Here is a 20,385-nt window from a genome sequence, read left to right as displayed (position 1 = left end):
TATAACGATTTATTTTAATTTTTGTATTTTAATATCCCTATAGTTTAATATCCCTATATTTTTTTATTTAATATCCCTATAGTTTCTTTTGGCTTTTCTGTCCCTTGCATTAGGAGACAAATTTAGAAAAATGTTGCTATGGCTGATGTCATAGAAATTATTGCTTATGTTCTTTTCTATGCTTTTTATGGTTTCAGGTCTCATATTTAGCTCTTTAATATATTTTTAGCTTATTTTTGTTTTTGGTGTTAGAAAACAGTCCAGTTTTTGTTGTTGTTGTTGTTGTATGTAGTTGTCCAGTTTACCCAGTACAATTTATTGAAGAAACTGTATTTTCCCCATTGTATATTTTTGCCTACTCTGTCATAGATTGACCATATAAGCGTGAGTTTATTTCTAGTCTCTGTCTTTAGTTCTATCGATCTATGTGTCTATTTTTGTGTCAATGCCATATGGTTTTGATTACTACAGCTTGGTAGTATATTTGAAATAAAAAAGGTAACCTAATGAATGGGAGAATATATTTGCAAACGTTATATTTGATAAGGGGTTAATTTACAAAATATATAGACATTATACAACTCAATATCAAAAAAACCCAAAATGACTAAAAAATGGGTAGATCTGAATAGACATTTTTCAAAAGAAGACAAACAGATGACCACAGATGCATAAAAAATGCTGAACATCACTCATCATTAGGGAAGTCCAAATAAAAACCACAATGAGATACCAGTCACACCTGTGAGGATGGCTAAAATGAAAAACAAGAGGATGTCTGGTTGGCTCAGTCGGTTATGCATCCTACTTTGGCTCAGGTCAATATCTAGCAGTTAGTGTGTCAAGCCCTGCATTGGTCTTTATGCTGACGGCTGGGAGCCTGGAGCCTGCTTCTGATTGTGTGTCTCCATTTCTGCCCTTACCCCACTCACACTCAGTCTCTGTCTCTCTCAAAAATACACAATAAAAAAAACACGAAACAGGTGTTGGCAAGGATGTTGAGAAAGGGGAACATTCTTGCACTATTGGTGAGAATGGAAATTCATGCAGCCACTTTGGAAAAAAATATGGAGGTTCTTTAAAAAGTTAAAAATACAACTCCCCTACAATCCAGCAATTGTACTATTGGGTATTTACCCAAAAAATACAAAACTACTAATTCAAAGGGATACATGCACCCCGATGTTTAGAGCTGCATTGTCTACAATAGCCAAATCATAGAAACAAACCAAGTGTCCATCAACTGTTGAATGGGTAAAGAAGATGTTGTACATATATACAATGGAATAGTACTCAGCCATAAAAAAGACTGCAATCTTGCCATTTGCAAGGACATGGATGGAACTAGAGAACATTATGCTAAGCACATTAGTCAGTCAGAGAAAGACATACCATATTATTTAACTCATATGTGGAACTTAAGAAGGAAAGAAACAAACAAACAAAAAACAAATGAGCAAAGGGGAAAAAAAGAGAGAGAGAGGCAAACCAAGAAACAGATTCTTAACTATAGAGAACAAACTGATGGTTATTAGAAGGGAGGTGGGTGGGGGAATGGGTTAAACAGGTGATGGGGTTTAAGGACTGTGCTTGTTGTGATGAGCAAAAGGTATTTTATGGATGTGTTGAATCACTATATTGTACACCTGAAATTAATATTACACTGTATGTTACCTGGAATTTCAATAAAAAATAAAAAATAAAACAAAAACTAGTTTTGACAAAGATATGGATTAAAGGGAGCTCTTGTACACTATTGGTGAGAATGTAAATTGGTGCAGCCACTACAGAAAACAGTATGGAGGTTCTTCAAAAAATTAAAAATAGAAATATCATAGGATCCAATAATTTCATGACTGGGTATTTACCCCCCCAAAATGAGAATGCTAATTTGTAAAGATACACACACTCCTATATTTATTGCAGCAATACTTACAATAGCTAAGATATATATGCAACCCAAGTGTTCATTGGTAGTTGAATGGATAGAGATAATGTGGTGCATATTCATGCTCTCTCTTTCTCTTTCTCTGTCTCACACTCACACACACACACACACACACACACACACACAAATATTACACAGCCATAAAAAGTGATGAGATCTTGCCATTTGTGACAACATGGATGAACCTATAAGATATTATGCTAAGTGAAATAGGTCATACAGAGAAAGGCAAATACATATTTTACTCATATGTGGAATGTAAAAAACAAAACACTTGCTGCATCCCAAAGGTTTTGGACCATCGTGTTTTCATTTTCATTTGTTTCCATGTAATTTTTTATTTTTCCTTTTTTTTTGTCACTGTTTACTGATTTATTTCGAGAGAGAGAGAGAGAGCGTGTCTGCCCAAGCGTGGGAGGGGCAGAGACTGAAGGAGAGAGAGAATCCCAAGCAGGCTCCATGCTGTCAGCACAGAGCCTGACTCGGGGCCAGATCTCACCAACTGTTAGATTATGACCTGAGCTGAAAGCAAGAGTTGGATGCTTAACAGATTGAGCCACCCAGGTGCCTTCTTTATTTCTTTAATTTCTTGATTAACTCATTCAGTCTTTAGTAGGATGTTCTTTACCTTCCATGTATTAGTGTTCTTTCCAAATTTTTTCTTGTGGTAACTTCAGGTTCCATAGCATTGTGGTCAGGAAATATGCATGGTATGACTTCAATTTTTTTGTATTTGTTGAGGCCTGATTTGTGACTCAGCATGTGGTCTCTTCTGGGAAATGTCCCATGTGCACTCTAAAAGAATGTCTATTCTGGTGCTTTAGAATGAAATGTTCTGAAGTTTTCTGTTAACTCCATCTGGTCCAGTGTGTCATTCAAAGCCATTGTTTCCTTGTTGATTTTCTGCTTAATCTGTTACTATAAGTACGGTGTTAATGCCCCCTAGTATAACTGTAGAATTATCAATGACTTTCTTTATTTTTCTTATTGTTTTATGTATTTAGTTACCCTCACATTGGCGTCATAAATATGTATAATTGTTAGATCTTCTTGGTGGATAAACCCCTTTATTGTGATCTAGTGCCCTTCTTTGCCTCAGTTTGCAATCTTTGGCTTATCATCTAGTTTATCTAAGTATGGTTACTCTGGTTTTCTCTTGTCATCCATTAGCATGGTAAATGTTTCTCCACCCCCCACTTTTAATCTTTAGGTGTCTTTAGGTCTAAAATGAGCCTCATATAGGCAGCATACAGATGAGTCTTTTATATATATATGTATATATATATATGTACATATATATATACATATATATATGTACATATATATACACACATACATATACATATATATAATCTACATACATAAAATATAATATATATGTATATATATACACATATAATCTCTCTCTAATTATATATTATATATTTATATATATAATATATATATAGATATATCTATATATATATTATATATCTATATATATATTATATATATATATCTATATATATTATATCTATATATCTATATATAGATATATATTATATATATATATAAAATCTCCATCCTGTATCTTGTATATATAGATGTATCCATTTATATTCCATGTAATGTATCCATTACATTACATCCACTTAGTCTATTTACATTCAAAGTGATTATTGATAGATATGAATTTAGTGCCATTTTATTACCTGTTACTTCATTGTTTCAGGAGATTTTCTGTTACTTTATAGTCCTTGTCACTTTTTATCTTTCTTTCCCACTCCAGGGTTCCCCTTTAATATTTCTTGCAGGTCTGGTTTAGGGGGCACTAACCCCTTTAGTTTTTGTTTGTCTAGGAAATTCATTATCTCTCTTTCTATTCTGCGTGATAGCCTTGCTGGATAAAATATTCTTGGTTGCACAGTTTTCCCATTCAGCATGTTAAATGTATCATGTCGCTCCCTCCTGGCCTGCCTACTTTAGGCAGATAGGTCTGCTGCTAACCTTATTAGTCTTCCCTTATAAGTTAGTAATTTCTTTTCTGTTGCTGATTTTAGGATTTTTTTTTCTTTACCTTTGTATTTTGAAATTTTTACTTCAGTATGTCTTGGTGCCGGCCTGTTTTTGTTGACTTTGATGGGAGTTCTCTATGCCTCCTGGATTTGGATGTCTGTTTCCTTCTCCAGATTAGTGAAGTTTTCAGCTATAATTTGCTCAAATAAACTTTTTGTCCCTTTTCCCTCTCTTCTTCTGTGATTCCTATGATACAATGGTATCATGCTTTATGGAGATGCTGAGTTCTATACATCTACATTAGTGATCCAAGATTTTTCTTTCCCTCTTCTTTTTAGTTTCATTATTTTCCATAATTTTATCTTCTATATCACTTACTCTTTCCTTCTTCCATCCTTGTGGTCATTACATTCAGTCAGTTTTGTATCCTGGTTATAGCGTGTTAATTGAAGCCTGTCTAATTTTTAGTTTTTGTAATAAGTCTGCAGTAAGGGACTCCCTGGTGTCTTCTATGCTTTTGTCAAACCAGCTAGGATGCTTATGATGGTTGTTTTAAATTCTCGATCAGGCATATCGTTTATATCTCTTCTAATTAGATCCATGGCTATGACCTTTTTCTTTCTTTTGGGATGAATTCCCCCATCTTGGCACTTTGTCTAGGTCTCTGTCTTTTTCTGTGTGCAAAGAAAACCTGCTCCTGAGAGTAATGGCTTTATTAAGAAGTCACATACTATCCAGGGTCTGGTGCTTAAGGAAATATTTCTTAGGTATGCTGTGTGCACTCTTCTGCTGTGTTTTGGCTGCTTTTCCCCCTAATTCTCTAAAGACTTTCTCTTTGCCTTCAGTGGGAATTGTTTCGACCTTGTCTAGAGTGTGGTGAGTTTTAACTAGGTGTCTTCCAGTCTGCTTGTTAAAAGAGGCCAGACCCTATTTCTACTATAGCTGAAGATTTGCAGCACTCTATGGTCAGTAGAAATTAGGTGCGGTGGGTTTGTGCTGGTCTTCTGGGGGAGGTGTCCATTGCTCTGACACTCAGGCACACTTGCTCTACTAAGGAAGCACCTGCAGAGTACATGGGGGTGGGGCTTGGTGTAAGCAGTGGAGGACCCCACTTGTTAGTACTGTTATGCTCACTGAAGTTGGCCCATGCTCATGGATAGGGAAGAAACATGGCACCAGCTCTCTCCTTTATCCCTGGAGAGGGAAGTTCATGCCCACTGCTGTCTGGAAAGCCTTCATGGCAGAGTGGACTATCTCCTTTCATGTGTCCTAGGAGTCCTTAAGATCCCTGCCTTCACCCAGGCTGTGTCCGTGTCATCTGCCTACCAATCAGCAGAGTGCACCTGTGTTTTATCTCAGGCATGCTGGCTGAGTTTCAAAACTCCAAACTTTAGGGACCCAGGGCAATGTAGATCCATGCTTATCTTCTGGGGGAGGGTCTCACTGCACTGGAGCCAGTGCTTGTTTGTCACAGGAGGGGAGTCTCACCAACATGCAGGAACTTGAAGTTTAGAATAAAGCATAGCAAAAAGCCAGTGTGCAGGTTAGCTGCCCTCTGTAAGTGTCTCTGCCCCTATGTTAAGGAATAGGGCAGCAATATGGCACTTGCTGACTCTTTTGTCCCTTGAGAGGCAATGCCATCTCTCCCAGATACACTTCAAGAAGAGTGAAACGTCTCTCCCAGTGCACCCTAGGGGATCACCAGATGATACTGTCTGCTCCCAGGCCTCTACCCTCCTTCACAGGATCACTGCTGCACCTGCCAACCTCTGCATTATCCACAGCACGAACATCTAAAATTTCAATGTTTGAGCTCCATTGCTTATGAAAACACAATAATCAGCCCCTCACTTTTTCCCAGTCAATGATTTTGGGGAAGTGTTTTTCTTGTGCAATCTTCTGTTCACTGCTGTCTGTCACCCTTTCACTGTCTCTCCACTCTCTTCATGATCAGGACTCCCTCCTCTCCACAGCACCCATGATTCTTTTCTCCCCCAAATCACATCTCTGTACCTCCTACCTTTCGCAATGTGGCCTCTTGTCTCCTTTTAGCTGTGCAGTTTGTTCTTTCAGTCCTCAGTTTGTTCTGAGGACTGAGAGAAATCATTCTGATTTGATATTTATCTAGCTTTGTTCATGGGATGAAGCAAGGAGAGGGTCCTCCTATAACTCTGACATCTTAACTTCCACGAACCTAGACTTTGAAGTCATGTTTTGCTTGTTGAATTCTAATTGTAATAATTCTAATAATATTACAAGTTCTCAAAAATTTGACCTTGAGGTATATATTTTTGAAATATAGTAAAAGCTTATCAATTATAGTAAACTGGTAAATATCTAGTAAGTACTGATTTTAGCTTCAGAAAAATACATTTTTCTCTGATCAAAATTGTTTATGATTTTTGGCAAACTTCCAAGAGGTGGAAGAAGAACACTTAATATAAAGTCAAGGAACCTGATAATAAGCAAGTTGCATTTCACAACATCATTATTCTAAAATCAACCACTAGATTATTAAACTACCTGAACACTAAACCACATTTTGTATTTAACTTGATTCATGTTATCACCAGAATTATTTAGGAATTGTAGCAGCAATTGCTATTAAATCTATTAACTAAATACTTCAATTTAATTCAGTTATTTTTATTAAGGACTATGTTAAATTATTCAAGTAATTTCTAAGAATTAAAGGCAAATTTCAAAATAAAAGTACCTGAAATGTGTTTACTAATCAATTGAATTCCTTCACTTTTCATAAATAATGTGATATAAAGGATAAGTAATCCTGATATGCACAATTGGCTTTCAATATAGAATTCTTCATCATATCTAGTTCAATGAAGCAATCCATGTTGAAGATGTTTCAGGAAAACCTTTAAATGTATCTTTAGGAAATGATTAACTCTACTAGAATAAGACATGGGAACTTAAATTACCATCAGAATATACATTGTTTATATACAGATTAGACAAATAGAGATGTAGACATAGATATATAAATATATTTTCTGATGGTGACTTATGCTCCCATGTTTATATTTTTAAAATATATTTATATGTGTACATGTATGTATATATATTTATAAATATATGTAAAATATATGTATATGTATGTATGTGTGTATCTATCTTTCCATATATCCATCTATCCATCTATCTATATGCAATCTCCAAAACCCTGAGTGAAAAACCCAGGCAAATCCATAAATAAAATGAAAACATATGACCCCAATATAATTAACTGATTATTGGTGACATCATATTTTTTACGTTAGTGAATTAGTGAATTAATAAACAAACAATAACAGAGTACAAATTTGGTACTGTATCAATGGTATCAATTATCCTCAAAGTAGTATAATGAAGAAAAATGTAAACTGTTCTGTTTAAAAGTATTTATGAAGAATATGTTAATACAGGTAAAGTCACCATTCTTCTACAGAAACCACAGAAGGCTCTTGATCTACAAAGTAATTCTTATTTTGGAAAGATGCTCAAGAGGTTCTGTAGCTCATTCTGTCTTTAGACTATACTTAAATTACCTCTAGATAAATAGCTATTTAAGAAAAACTGTAGAAAAGGAGAAATTGGGTAAGATATTTAGCTTCTTGAAAACTTAGTTGTTTAGAACCTTAGCCAGAAGTCTAATACCTCCTACTTTTTATAATTCAGTGCATGGAAACAACATAGAGGTGATCTTCACATATTTAAATATTAAGGAAATATATCCAAAATAAAATAATTTTAATGTAATTATGTATGTTTCCCTGCCATTATCTTACATATTTAGTTTTAAGAAACATTATATGAGGGGAACAATGCCAACTTAGAAAAGGATTCACCCATACATAAATTTGATGTTACCATGCCTGCTGTAAGATAATTCAGAGGCTAATCATTTCCCAGTTGAGCTAACACATCCTGAAAGTTGTTTAGCTAAAATAAATGAAGAGTTCAGCTTAAGTTTGTGCAATAGTTGACTACATCAATATTATGCAAGAAGTAGCATCTCTATGGCTCAAGGTAGTCCAGACCTTCAGTAAGAAGAGAGAATGTATACTTGCAAAGAAGGAGCTAGTCTAGATGTTTTGAGTTTTATATATTGTGACTATATATTTTAATTGCCCATGTTTAATTATTAAGAAAGGTCCCTTTTGTGTTCAGAAGTTGTCCTTATTTGGAGGATAAATTATACAGTCATGTTCTTTAAATACAACACAAAGAGAAAACCGCATGAGAATAAAATAGAGATTAAAAAACACACAAAGTTACATACAAGCCATACAAAGATAATCCTTTCTTTAATCTACAAGTTGAATCTGAACTCTACATGTCAAACATTTGTGCACTGTTCCTGTGGAAATCATTGGAGAAAGGAACATTTAAAATAACTACAAATATGGCCTAAGCAATCATCAAAATAAGTAGTTTTCTTTTTTCAGTTTTTACTTAAATTCCAGTTTGTTAACATAGTGTGTAATTTTACTTTCAGGTGTACAATATAGTGATTCAACACTTCCATATAACACCTGGTGCTCATCACAAGTACATTATTTAATCCCCATCACCTATTTAACATATCCACCCAGGCACCTCCCCTGTGGTAACCATCAGTTTTCTCTATAGTCAAGAGTCTGTTTCTTTGTTTACACAGTTATATTTTAAAACAACACTGATAACTGCAACTAGGAAAACAAATCCAGTTATTTGTACAACAGAAATTTCTAAACATGTGTGAAAGCATAGAGATTTGCATTCAGTTATTTGTGATAAAAAAAGCAATTTAAAAATATTTATTTTTTAATGCTTTATTTATTTTTGAGAGAGAGACAGAGAAAGAAACAGAGTACGAGCAGGGGAGGGGCAGAAAGAAAGGGAGACACAGAATCCACGAAACAGGCTCCAGGCTCTGAGCTGTCAGCACAGAGCCCGACATGGGGCTAGAACCCAGAAACATGAGATCATTACCTGAGCTGAAGTCAGATGCTTGGCTGACTGAGCCACCCAGACACCCTAAAAAATCTTTCAATATCACACTAGCAGACAACACAAAAGCTATTGTCAGTAAAAAGAATTTGTGATAAATCATTGTGGCAGTGCACTACAAATATGCGTGAATCACCTATCACTAACTCATTGGAGCAATTACAAATTTAAGAAAGCTTAACAGCTGTAGCAGATAAAACAATTGTCAAGGAACTGTGTAGCAAAGCATGGAGATACTTTGGAATAATTCCTGAGGTTATGTAAGGCAATAGTTCACGTTTACTTATGTAATGTAAGACATGTTTTATGTAATGTAAGACATGATGCCTTAAGATCCAAAAAATACACAAGTAATTGCTTCACCAAATCCAGAGTTGTCTGGCAATATCAGATTTTTTTTAGTACAATGATAATTTACAGCCATCAATACCCAAATACGTCAACCACTATTTTGTGGGGTATGTAGAATATTATCTCAGATAGGAGTTAATATTTTGCCTCATACAGTTACCAATTTATATTTAAAAAGATCAAACATAGTTGAAATTTACTATTTAAAAAGCATCCAAAAAAACAAGTGGAGAAAAATTATAAAGTACTTTAAACTAGGTAAATTTTGATAGTATAATTATATTTGTGTAGACAAATATACCTCCAGAAGTCATATCTATTTGATAAATAATTAAAAAATCTGATTTCTAAGAGAGTAATTAAAACCTCATTTTTATTAATATGGTTATTTTACATGTAAACTGGTTTTCTATATAAAGCTTCTAGCTTTATAAAAATTGGTACATTATTTAATTTAGATATTTGATTTTAAGCATTGTTTGAAGGACTAAAGCAAAACTCCAGGCACCTGAATATGCCTGAAAATTCATGGTGTGATTTCTGGAAAAAAACTGATTTTAGAGAAGTGTTTAGAATCATAAAAGCTGCAAATGTTTAAGCTAGGTGAGCTTATGTAGAAGCCAGCCAACAATATTCCAATTAAGTACCATATATATTTCCCCAATGAGGAAATTATTTTTTCCAGTACCATGAATACTTCTAGTAAAACATACATTTCTATGCCATTTTAATGGTTTCCTTAAAAGGCTTAAAAATGATAGAAAGGTCACCACTAGTTTTTCAATTTAGAGAGTTCTAGACTGGGTTTGGAATCTAGAATAATGGTGTATTTGAGAAGTGACATGGTGCTGAACGACATGGTATGGCTATCTGTAGCTTATCCACTAGGAATCACTTTTTTGAAAGTAAAATCAAAAGGTTTAAATGTCTCTTGAAACAGGCAAAATCTCAGTTTTTAACAGTCTCTAATGCTTTGGCTCACCAATTTGACAGTAAATTTCATATATTAAAAAATTAAAAAATAAATAAATAAATAAATAGTACAGTCAAAAAAAAAAAAAAAAGAAACAGGCAAAATCTGTTAAATACTCAAATCCTCAGAAAAAAATGATGTGACACCACTAAATGAAGTAGAGAATGTAACAATCATCAGAATGTTAAATATTTTTAATGTTTATTTATTTCTGAGACAGAGAGAGACAGAGCATGAGTGGGAGAGGGGCAGAGAGAGAGGGAGACACAGAATCAGAAGCAGGCTCCTGGCTCTGAGCTGTCAGCACAGAGCCCGATGCAGGGCTCAAATTCACAAACTGTGAGATCATGACCTGCGCCAGAGTCGGTCGCTCAACCAATTGAGCCACCCAGGTGCCCCATCATCAGAATTTTATACTTTTTGTGTGTTCAGTCAACAAAGGTAGCCTTCATTTCATGTTTGCTTATTGAAATATATTTAAATTGGCTTGACTACATTAACTAATAATGATGATGATTAATATTAATATTCAGTAGTTTGTAATGATGATTTGTATTTTCCAGCTTTTTGATAGCTATATGCAGTCTCATATTCATCCATATAATGATGAATTCCATGATTTAAAGCACTATGTTTGAATACAAACAATCTATACAGTTCTTTACTTCTGAATTTATTTATAATAGATTAGATTGTTTTTAATTTTTTTAAATTATTGTGTCCCTGGATTGTGTAAGGTATCAATTTATTCTTCAGTTAATCATTTACTGAATTATTTTCATTACTGACAGCAAAGCTCTTCCTTGTCTCTGGTCAAGATATTTTATTTTTTTATTTTTTAATATAAAATTATACATTTATTTTAGTGTGTATCACACCTCTTTATGGGTCTCAATTTGTACTCTTTGACATCTACTGAGACTTATGTCCAGTTACAGGTCTAGAAGCAAGGGGAGATAATGTAAGAAAGTCCTGGAGAGGATCAGAAGATTTTTGTGAGGGAACCTGGATGGCTCAGTTGGTTGAGTGTCTTACTATTGCATTTCGCTCAGGTCATGATTTCAGGGTCGTGTGATTGAGCCCTGCATTGGGCTCCATGCTGGCCATGGAGCTTGATTAAGATTCTCTCTCTCCCTCTGCCCCTCTCCCTGTATGTTTTATTTTTATTTATTTATTTTTAATATGAAATTTATTTTCAAATTGGTTTAGGAGGGCATCTCTTGGGATGAGCACTGGGTGTTGTATGGCCAAGATATTTTAAATGGATGCTTCTAACCAAACTCCTGTCCTCAGAGAATATGTTAGCCACCTCTTAAGCTAGAAAATATACAAAAATCCATGAAAGCCTGGTTCTAGAAAATATCCTGTTTGAAAAATGATATTTAAAATATTAGGTTAGAAAAATTAAAAATAAAAAATTCAAATTTTATATTGCAAATCTCTCTAACAGAATCCCCTGCAGAAAGAACCATGATTGACTTACAGGAAAAGAAATACAAAATGGAAAACCTTTTTTATTATTAAAAAAGAAAAGACAGGACAGGGAATTTTGTATTTTTAAATGGCATATGAATGAGATGCAAATAAAGCAATGTCAGATGGTAAAAGCTGTATATGAGAAGATATTCACATTAGCAGTATAATAGTCATATGGGGAGCCAGGAGTAGACAAGGACAAATGAAGAAAAAGACTTTTGATTCAAGATATACGCTGAAGAAGACAAATAGAAGTTTGTTTTAAAATGAACTAGATCAAAAGTAAGTGTGAAACCAATGGCATTGAGAAGGAGAATAATACTGGCATATTTTTTATCTGTGTACATACAAAAATATGCATTATAAATAAGTTCAAGATGTAAAATAATCTTTTTAAAGGGTAAAAAGCATATTCTCAGAAAAAATTGGGGAAGCCTACAATTAAACTATAGAGCAAAACCAATAAATAGTGTTTATGGAATACTTTTCTTTGAGGCCCTCAGCAAATTTTATATACCTTTATTATTTTTAATTTTTATAATATCTCTTCTTGTTTGATAAGGGTAGTTTTAAATTCTTCCATTATATGAAAGGAACTGATCTAGTCATGATCTCACGGTTTGTGAGTTTGAGCCCCACGTCTGGCTCTGAGATGATGGCTCAGAGCCTGGAACCTGCTTTGGATTCTGTGTCTCCCCTCTCTCTGCTCTTCCCCCACTCATGCTCTGTCGTTTCTCTCTCAAAAATAAAATAAAATATTAAAAAAATAAAATATAACTAATGTTTTTCTTCCTTAATATAATTGGTGTAAAAATATACTCATTATATGCCTGTTATTAAGTTATTAAGTTGCTTAGGGATCATGTTTATTATTCAAACATATTTTTATCCCTTAAGTCTTTGTACACTAGGCATTCATTAAGTGTATGTTAAATTTATATGACTGGGGGAATGTTTTGCGTGATGGCAGGGTAGGAGGACGCTGGGCTCACCTTGTCCTGCTGATCACTTAGATTCCACACAAATCTGCCTAAATAACCCAGAAAACCACCAGAAGACTAGCAGAACGGACTCTCTGGAGCCAAGTGTAGACAAGAGTTACACGGAAGAGGGTAGGAGGGGCAAACAGGCGGTGCATGCTACACTAACTGGCAGGAGAGAGACAGAGCAGTGGAGGGGCAGCCCACCTGGCAAGGCAAAATCCCTGAGTCTGGCTTGCAAAAGCAGAAGGGGTAGACTGCATGAGTTCTAACAGCCAGCGGGACTTAATATCTGGAATGTTATAAGTCAACAGCTCTGCTCTGAGAGCAGGAAGGCAAGAGGACAGCAGGAGGGAGAGGTGTTGAGCCCTGGATGACAGGCGTCAAATCGGCAGGGAACAAAGGTGCTGGCCAGTGCCATCTCCCTCTCCCATTCCCCAGCCAAAATCCCAAAGAGAACCAGTTCCCATCTCTGAACATGCTTGCCCTGTGCAAACACCAAATGCTGTGCTTCTGTGGATCCATCCCTCTGATGGGTCTGCCTCCCTCCGGGTGCTGCAGGGCGTCTCCCGCAGGGGACCACCTATAGCAAAGCAAGCTAAGCCTGCCCCTCCCACCCCTGTGCACCTTGTGGATCCACCCCGGCTAATATGCCAGATCTCATCAAAGCAGCACCACAAGCCTGGTAGTGTGCAAAGCAGCCCAGACAGGGGCCACACCACTCCACAGTGAGTCCTGCCCCTGGGAGAGGGGAAGATAAGGTACATACCAGTCTGACTATGGCCCCAGCAGTGGGCTGGGGGAAGACATCAGGTCAACTGTGGACCTTCCCACCAACAAAAGTTACTCCAGACAGCACAGAGGAAGTGCTCTGCAGTTTGGCGCGATGCAGGGAATATTTAAAATGATAAAACGAAAGAATTTTCCTCAAAAGAAACTCCAGAAGTAGCGACAGCTAATGAATTGATCAAAAATGATTTAAGCAATATAAAGGAACAAGAATTTAGAATAATAGTCATAAACTTAATTGCTAGGCTTGAAAAAAGCATAGAGAACAGAAGAGAATCTATTGCTACAGAGATCAAGGGACTAAACTAGTCATGAGGAGCTAAAAATGCTATAAATGAGGTGCAGAATAAAATGGAGGCGACCACAGCTCAGATTGAAGAGTCAGAGGAGAGAATAGGTGAACTAGAAGATAAAATTATAGAAAAAGAGGAAGCTGAGAAAAAGAGAGATAAAAAATCCAGGAAATGAGGGAAGAATTAGAGAATTAAGTGATGCGAAGAAACACAATAATATATGTATAATAGGGATTCCAGAGGAGGAAGAGAGAGAAATAGGTGCTGAAGGTGTACTTGAACAAATCATAGCTGATAACTTCCCTGAACTGGGGAAGAAAAAAGGCATTGAAATCCAAGAGGAACAGAGAAGTCTCTCCAGACGTAACGTGAATCCATCTTCTGCATGACACATCATAGTGAAACTGGCAAAATACAAGGATAAAGAGAATTTTGAAAGCAGCTAGGGATAAATGTGCTCTAACATATAACGGGAGACTGATAAGGTTCGTGACGGATCTCTCTACTGAAACTTGGCAGGCCAGAAAAGAATGGCATGAAATCTTCAACGTGATGAACAGAAAAAATATGCAGCTGAGAATCTTTTATCCAGCAAGTGTGTCATTTAGAATAGAAGGAGAGATAAAGTTCTTCCCAAACAAAAACTGAAGGAATTCATCACCACTAAACCAGCCCAACAAGAGATCTTAAGGGAGATTCTGTGAGTGAAATGTTGCGAGGACCACAAAGTACCAGAGACATCACTACAAGAATTAAACCTACAGACATCACAATGGCTCTAAACCCATATCTTTCTATAATAACACTGAATGTAAATGGACTAAATGTACCAACCAAAAGACATAGGGTATTAGAATGGATAGAAAAACAAGACCCATCCATTTGCTTTCTGCAAGAGACGCATTTTAGACCAGAGGAAACCTTCAGATTGCAAGTGAGGGGATGGAGAACTATCTGTCATGCTACTGGAAGTCAAAAGAAAGCTGGAATACACATACATATATCAGACAAACTAGACTTTAAATTAAAGGCTGTAACAAGAGACGAAGAAGGGCATTATATAATAATTACAGGGTCTATCCATCAGGAAGAGCTAACAATTATAAATGTCTATGCGCCGAATACCGGAGCCCCCAAATATATAAAACAAGTAATCACAAGCATAAGCAACCTTATTGATAAGAATGTAATAAATTCAGGGGACTTTAATACCCCACTTACAACAATGGATAGATCATCTAGACAGAGGATCAATAAGGAAAGAAGGGCCGTGAATGACACATTGGATCAGATGGACTTGACAAATATATTTAGAACTCTGCATCCCAAAGCAACAGAATATACTTTCTTCTCAAGTGAACATGGCACATTCTCTAAGATAGATCACATACTGGGCCACAAAACAGCCCTTAATAAGTATAAAAGAATTGAGATCATACCATGCACACTTTCAAAACACAATGCTATGAAGCTTGAAATCAACCACAGGAAAAAGTCTGGAAAAACTCCAAAAGCATGGAGGTTAAAGAACACCCTACTAAAGAATGAGTGGGTCAACCAGGCAATTAGAGAAGAAATTTAAAAATACATGGAAACAAACGAAAATGAAAATACAAGAATTCAAATGCTTTGGGATGCAGCAAAGGCAGTCCTGAGAGGAAAATACATTGCAGTCCAGACCTATCTCAAGAAACAAGGAAAAGCCCAAATACAAAATCTAACAGCACACCTAAAGGAAATAGAAGCAGAACAGCAAAGGCAGCCTAAACCCAGCAGAAGAAGAGGAATAATAAAGATCAGACCATAAATAAACAATATAGAATCTAAAAAACTGTAGAGCAGATCAATGAAACCAAGAGTTGTTTTTTTGAAAAAATAAACAAGGTTGATAAACCTCTAGCCAGGCTTCTCAAAAAGAAAAGGGAGATGACCAAAATAGATAAAAACATGAATGAAAATGCAATTCTTACAACCAATCCCTCAGAAATACAACCAATTATCAGGGAATACTATGAAAATTATATGCCAACAAACTGGACAACCTGGAAGAAATGGACAAATTCCTAAGCATCCACCAACTTCCAAAACTCAAATAGGAAGAAATAGAAAACTTGAACAGATGCATAAGCAGCAAAGAAATTGAATCAGTTATCAAAATTCTCCAAACAAATAAGAGTCCAGGACCAGCGGGCTTCCCTGAGGAATGCTACCAGATTTTAAAGCAGAGATAATACCTATCCTTCTCACACTGTTCAAAAAATAGAAAGGGAAGGAAAACTTCCAGACTCATGCTATGAATCCAGCATTACTTTGATTCCTAAACCAGACAGAGACCCAGATAAAAAAGAGAACTACAGACCAATATCCCTGATGAATATGGATGCAAAAATTGTCAACAAGATACAAGTAAATCGAATTCAACAGCATATAAAAAGAATTATTCACCATGATCAAGTGGGATTCATTCCTGGGCTGGAGGGCTGGTTCAACATTCGCAAATCAAAAAGTGTGATACATCACATTAATAAAAGAAAAGGTAAGAACCACATGATCTTGTCAATTGATTCAGAAAAAGCGTCTGTCAAAATTCAGCATCTTTTCTTAATAAAAACCCTCAGGAAAGTCAGAATAGAAGGAACATACTTAAACATCATAAAAGCCATTTATGAAAAGCCCACAGCTAATATCATCTTCAATGGGGAAAACCTGAGAGGTTTCCCCCTGAGATCAGGAACACGGCAGGGATGTCCACTCTCACCGCTGTTGTTTAACATAGTATTGGAAGTTCCAGAATCAGTAATCAGACAACAAAAGGAAATCAAAGGCATCCAAATTGGCAAAGATGAAGTCAAGCTTTCACTTTTTGCAGATGACATGATATTATACAGGGAAAACACGATAGACTCCACCAAAAGTCTGTTAGAACTGATACATGAATTCAGCAAAGTCACAGAATACAAAAATAATTTACGGAAATCAGTTGCATTCTTATAGACTAACAATGAAGCAACAGAAAGACAAAGAAAGAAACTGATGCCATTCACAATTGCACCAAGATGCATACAATGCCTTGGAATAAACCTAACCAAAGATGTAGAAGATCTGTATGCTGAAAACCATAGAAAGCTTATGAAGGGGATTGAAGAAGATATAAAGAAGTGGGAAAACATTCTGTGCTCATAGATTGGAAGAGTAAATATTGTTAAAATGTCAATACTACCCAAAGCTATCTATACATTCAATGCAATCCCAATCAAAATTACACCTGTATTCTTCTCGAAGCTAGAACAAGCAATCCTAAAACTTGCATGGAATCACACAGACCCCTCAGAGCCAAAGTAATTTTTAAGAAGAAGACCAAAGAAGGAAACATTACAATCCCAGACATTAGACTCTACTACAAAGCTGTAATCATCAAGACAGCATGGTATTGGCACATAAAACAGACACATAGACCAATGGAATAACATAGAGACTCCAGAATTGGACCCACAAAAGTATGGCCAACTAATCTTTGACAAAGCAGGAAAGAATATCCAATGGAAAAAAGACAGTCTCTTTAACAAATGGTGCTGGGAGAACGGGACAGCAACATGCAGAAGGATGAAACTAGACCACCTTCCTACACCATTCACAAAAATAAACTCAAAATGGATAAAGGAGCTTAATGTGAGACAAGAAACCATCAAAACCCTAGAGGAGAAAGCAGGAAAAAAACCCTCTGACCTCTGCCACAATAATTTCTTACTTGACACATCCCCAAAGGCAAGGGAATTAAAAGCAAAAATGAACTATTGGGACCTTATGAAGATAAAAAGCTTCTGCACAGCAAAGTAAACAACCAACAAAACTAAAAGGCCACCAACGGAATGGGAAAAGATATTTGCAAATGACATATGGGACAAAGAGCTAGCATCCAAAATCTATAAAGAGCTCACTAAACTCCACACCTGAAAAACAAATAATCCAGTGAAGAAACGGGAAGAAAACATGAATAGACACTTCTCTAAAGAAGACATCCAGATGGCCAACAGGCACATGAAAAGATGCTCAACGTCGCTCCTCATCAGGGAAATACAAATCAAAACCACACTCAGATATCACCTCACGCCAGTCAGAGTGGCCAAAATGAACACATCAGGAGACTATAGATGCTGGAGAGGATGTGGAGAAACGGGAACCCTCTTGCACTGTTGGTGGGAATGAAAACTGGTGCAGCCACTCTGGAAAACAGTGTGGAGGTTCCTCAGAAAATTAAAAACAGACCTACCTTATGACCCAGCAATAGCACTGCTAGGAATTTACCCAAGGGATACAGGAGTACTGATGCGTAGGGGCACTTGTACCCAAATGTTGATAGCAGCACTCTCAACAATAGCCAAACTATGGAAAGAGCCTAAATGTCCATCAACTGATGAATGGATAAAGAAATTGTGGTTTATATACACAATGGAGTACCACATGGCAATGAGAAAGAACGAAATATGGCCCTTTGTAGCAATGTGGATGGAACTGGAGAGTGTGATGCTAAGTGAAATAAGCCATACAGAGAAAGACAGTTACCATATGTTTTCACTCTTATGTGGATCCTGAGAAACTTAACAGAAACCCATGGGGGAGGGGAAGGGAAAAAAAAAAGAGGTTAGAGTGGGAGAGAGTCAAAGCATAAGAGACTCTTAAAAACTGAGAACAAACTGAGGGTTTATGGGGGGTGGGAGGGAGTGGAAGGTGGGTGATGGGTTGAGGAGGGCACCTATAGGGATGAATACTGAGTGTTGTATGGAAACCAATTTCACAACAAATTTCATATTAAAAAAAGAATGGTTTTCCTATTTGTATTTAAAAAATAAAAAAATAAATCTATATGACTGGAATTAGGCTAAGATATTAGCAGACAGTTGCTGTTACAACTAAGAGAATATTCAGCAGATCAGCTTTCTGCTCTGCAGAATTCTACTTCATTACATTGGAGAAGCTTGAAATAATGGACTTCTGTATTCAAAATAAACATGAATATCAGAAATGGTCATGAAAATATCCTCCACAAATACAATTTCTGATTAAATGAGTTCTCAAGGACAAATGTAAATTAGGTTAGATAATCCAAAACATCATTTCATAATATTCATTTTTTTTTAAATTTTAGAGCATGTGAGAGACAGAGCAAGGGACAGGGGAAAAAGGGGAGAGAGAGAGGGAGAGAGAGAGAGAGAGAGAGAGAGAGAACCTAAATCAGGCTTCATGCTCAGCACCAAGCCCAATACAGTGCTCAGTCCTAGGACCTTGGGATCATGACCTGACCCAAAATCAAGAGTCAGATAATCAACCAACTGAGCTACCCAGGAGCAACTACAGTGTTCAAATTTTAAAACTCCTTTTTTTTTAGTGAAACAAATTTAAAATTACTTTTTTTAAAATGTATTTTATTTGTATTTCCTATTATATAATTTTGTACTATTTTTCTTAGTTTACCTGTATGTATAGAGATGTGTACATGTAGCCATTAAAATATAATACTAGTACATATTCTTTCAATGTATTAAAAAAAAAGCAATAGGTTTCTTTTTACTTGTTACCTAGAATTACCTCTTATATTTCACAGCAAATTAAAAATATATGAGCAACTATAGTTTCATCAGTTTATTTGCTACAATACACATATATGTGTGTGAGTACATGTGGATATTCTATTGTGATTCACTGAGCTTTCTGGTAATGAGTATTTAACATTTTATAGATAAAACACATTATCACATATTTCATAATAATTTCTGCAAACAAAAGACCAATGTAAAATGGCCATTTCAAAAACAGTTAAGAAAATTAAGCGTCTGTGTTTTATAAATAAATTGAACATAATACTTTCCTTCTCCTGATAACTTCTACATGTATGCAGAACTAAAAGATTCTTCAATAAAAATATACTAAAATTTATACTGTGGCAAAAGCAATTTATTTAACCTATTATGCTACTGAATTATTTATTCACAATTTTTATTGATTTTATGAAGATGACTATAAACTGATAACTGCAAAGGGAAAAAATAATGTCTTTAGTATTTGATTTTTGAAGTGAGAACTATTTTTCATGTGCTTTTTATGTTTTTTGCTGAAGAATAATTTCTTAAATAATTGGTCCAAATTTACATAAAAACATAAAGCTTTATAAAAGCATAAAACTATTGTGAACTATTATAAGAGCATAAAACTATTATTTTATATATAAAACTAAAATCGGAAAGTTTCCCACAAAATGACCTTATTGCTTTTATCATCATTTCTAATTCAAAAACTTCATCAATCCATCAACTTTTTTTGGTCTAAGATTGAATGAAAGCTCATACTTCATTTCAGTACGAGGAGGCCTTCAATACACAAAGTGTTGTTATATAGTCTATATAAAGCAGTGTAGAAAAAATATAATTTATGTGAAACCAACTATCCACACTGGGGTATTTATTATCTTAGATTGTTATCACTAAGCATAATAATGGAAGCCAAACATATCTGTGTAACCAAACCTCTTATTTTCATTAAAGAGTTCTATGCCACATAATTTTGTCTTGTGTAAATATATAATTATAGTAACTT

The 20,385-nt window shown here is 35.5% G+C and overlaps 1 protein-coding gene across 1 annotated transcript in view; it reads right to left on the bottom strand.

Moving 5' to 3' along the window:
• Nucleotides 1–6,050, bottom strand: part of PCDH11X (protocadherin 11 X-linked) — a 44,491-nt gene extending 38,441 nt beyond the window's left edge. Inside the window, 1 exon segment of the mRNA XM_015539051.2 lies at nucleotides 5,964–6,050. Within this exon segment, the coding sequence (XP_015394537.2) occupies nucleotides 5,964–6,050 (87 nt within the window).
• Nucleotides 6,051–20,385: the final 14,335 nt, after the last annotated feature.

Source organism: Panthera tigris, chromosome X (assembly GCF_018350195.1).
Source record: "Panthera tigris isolate Pti1 chromosome X, P.tigris_Pti1_mat1.1, whole genome shotgun sequence".
In the NCBI taxonomy this organism is placed as follows: Eukaryota; Metazoa; Chordata; class Mammalia; order Carnivora; family Felidae; genus Panthera; species Panthera tigris.
Note: the sequence above shows the minus strand (reverse complement) of the source record. Positions and strands in the feature narration are given on the sequence as shown.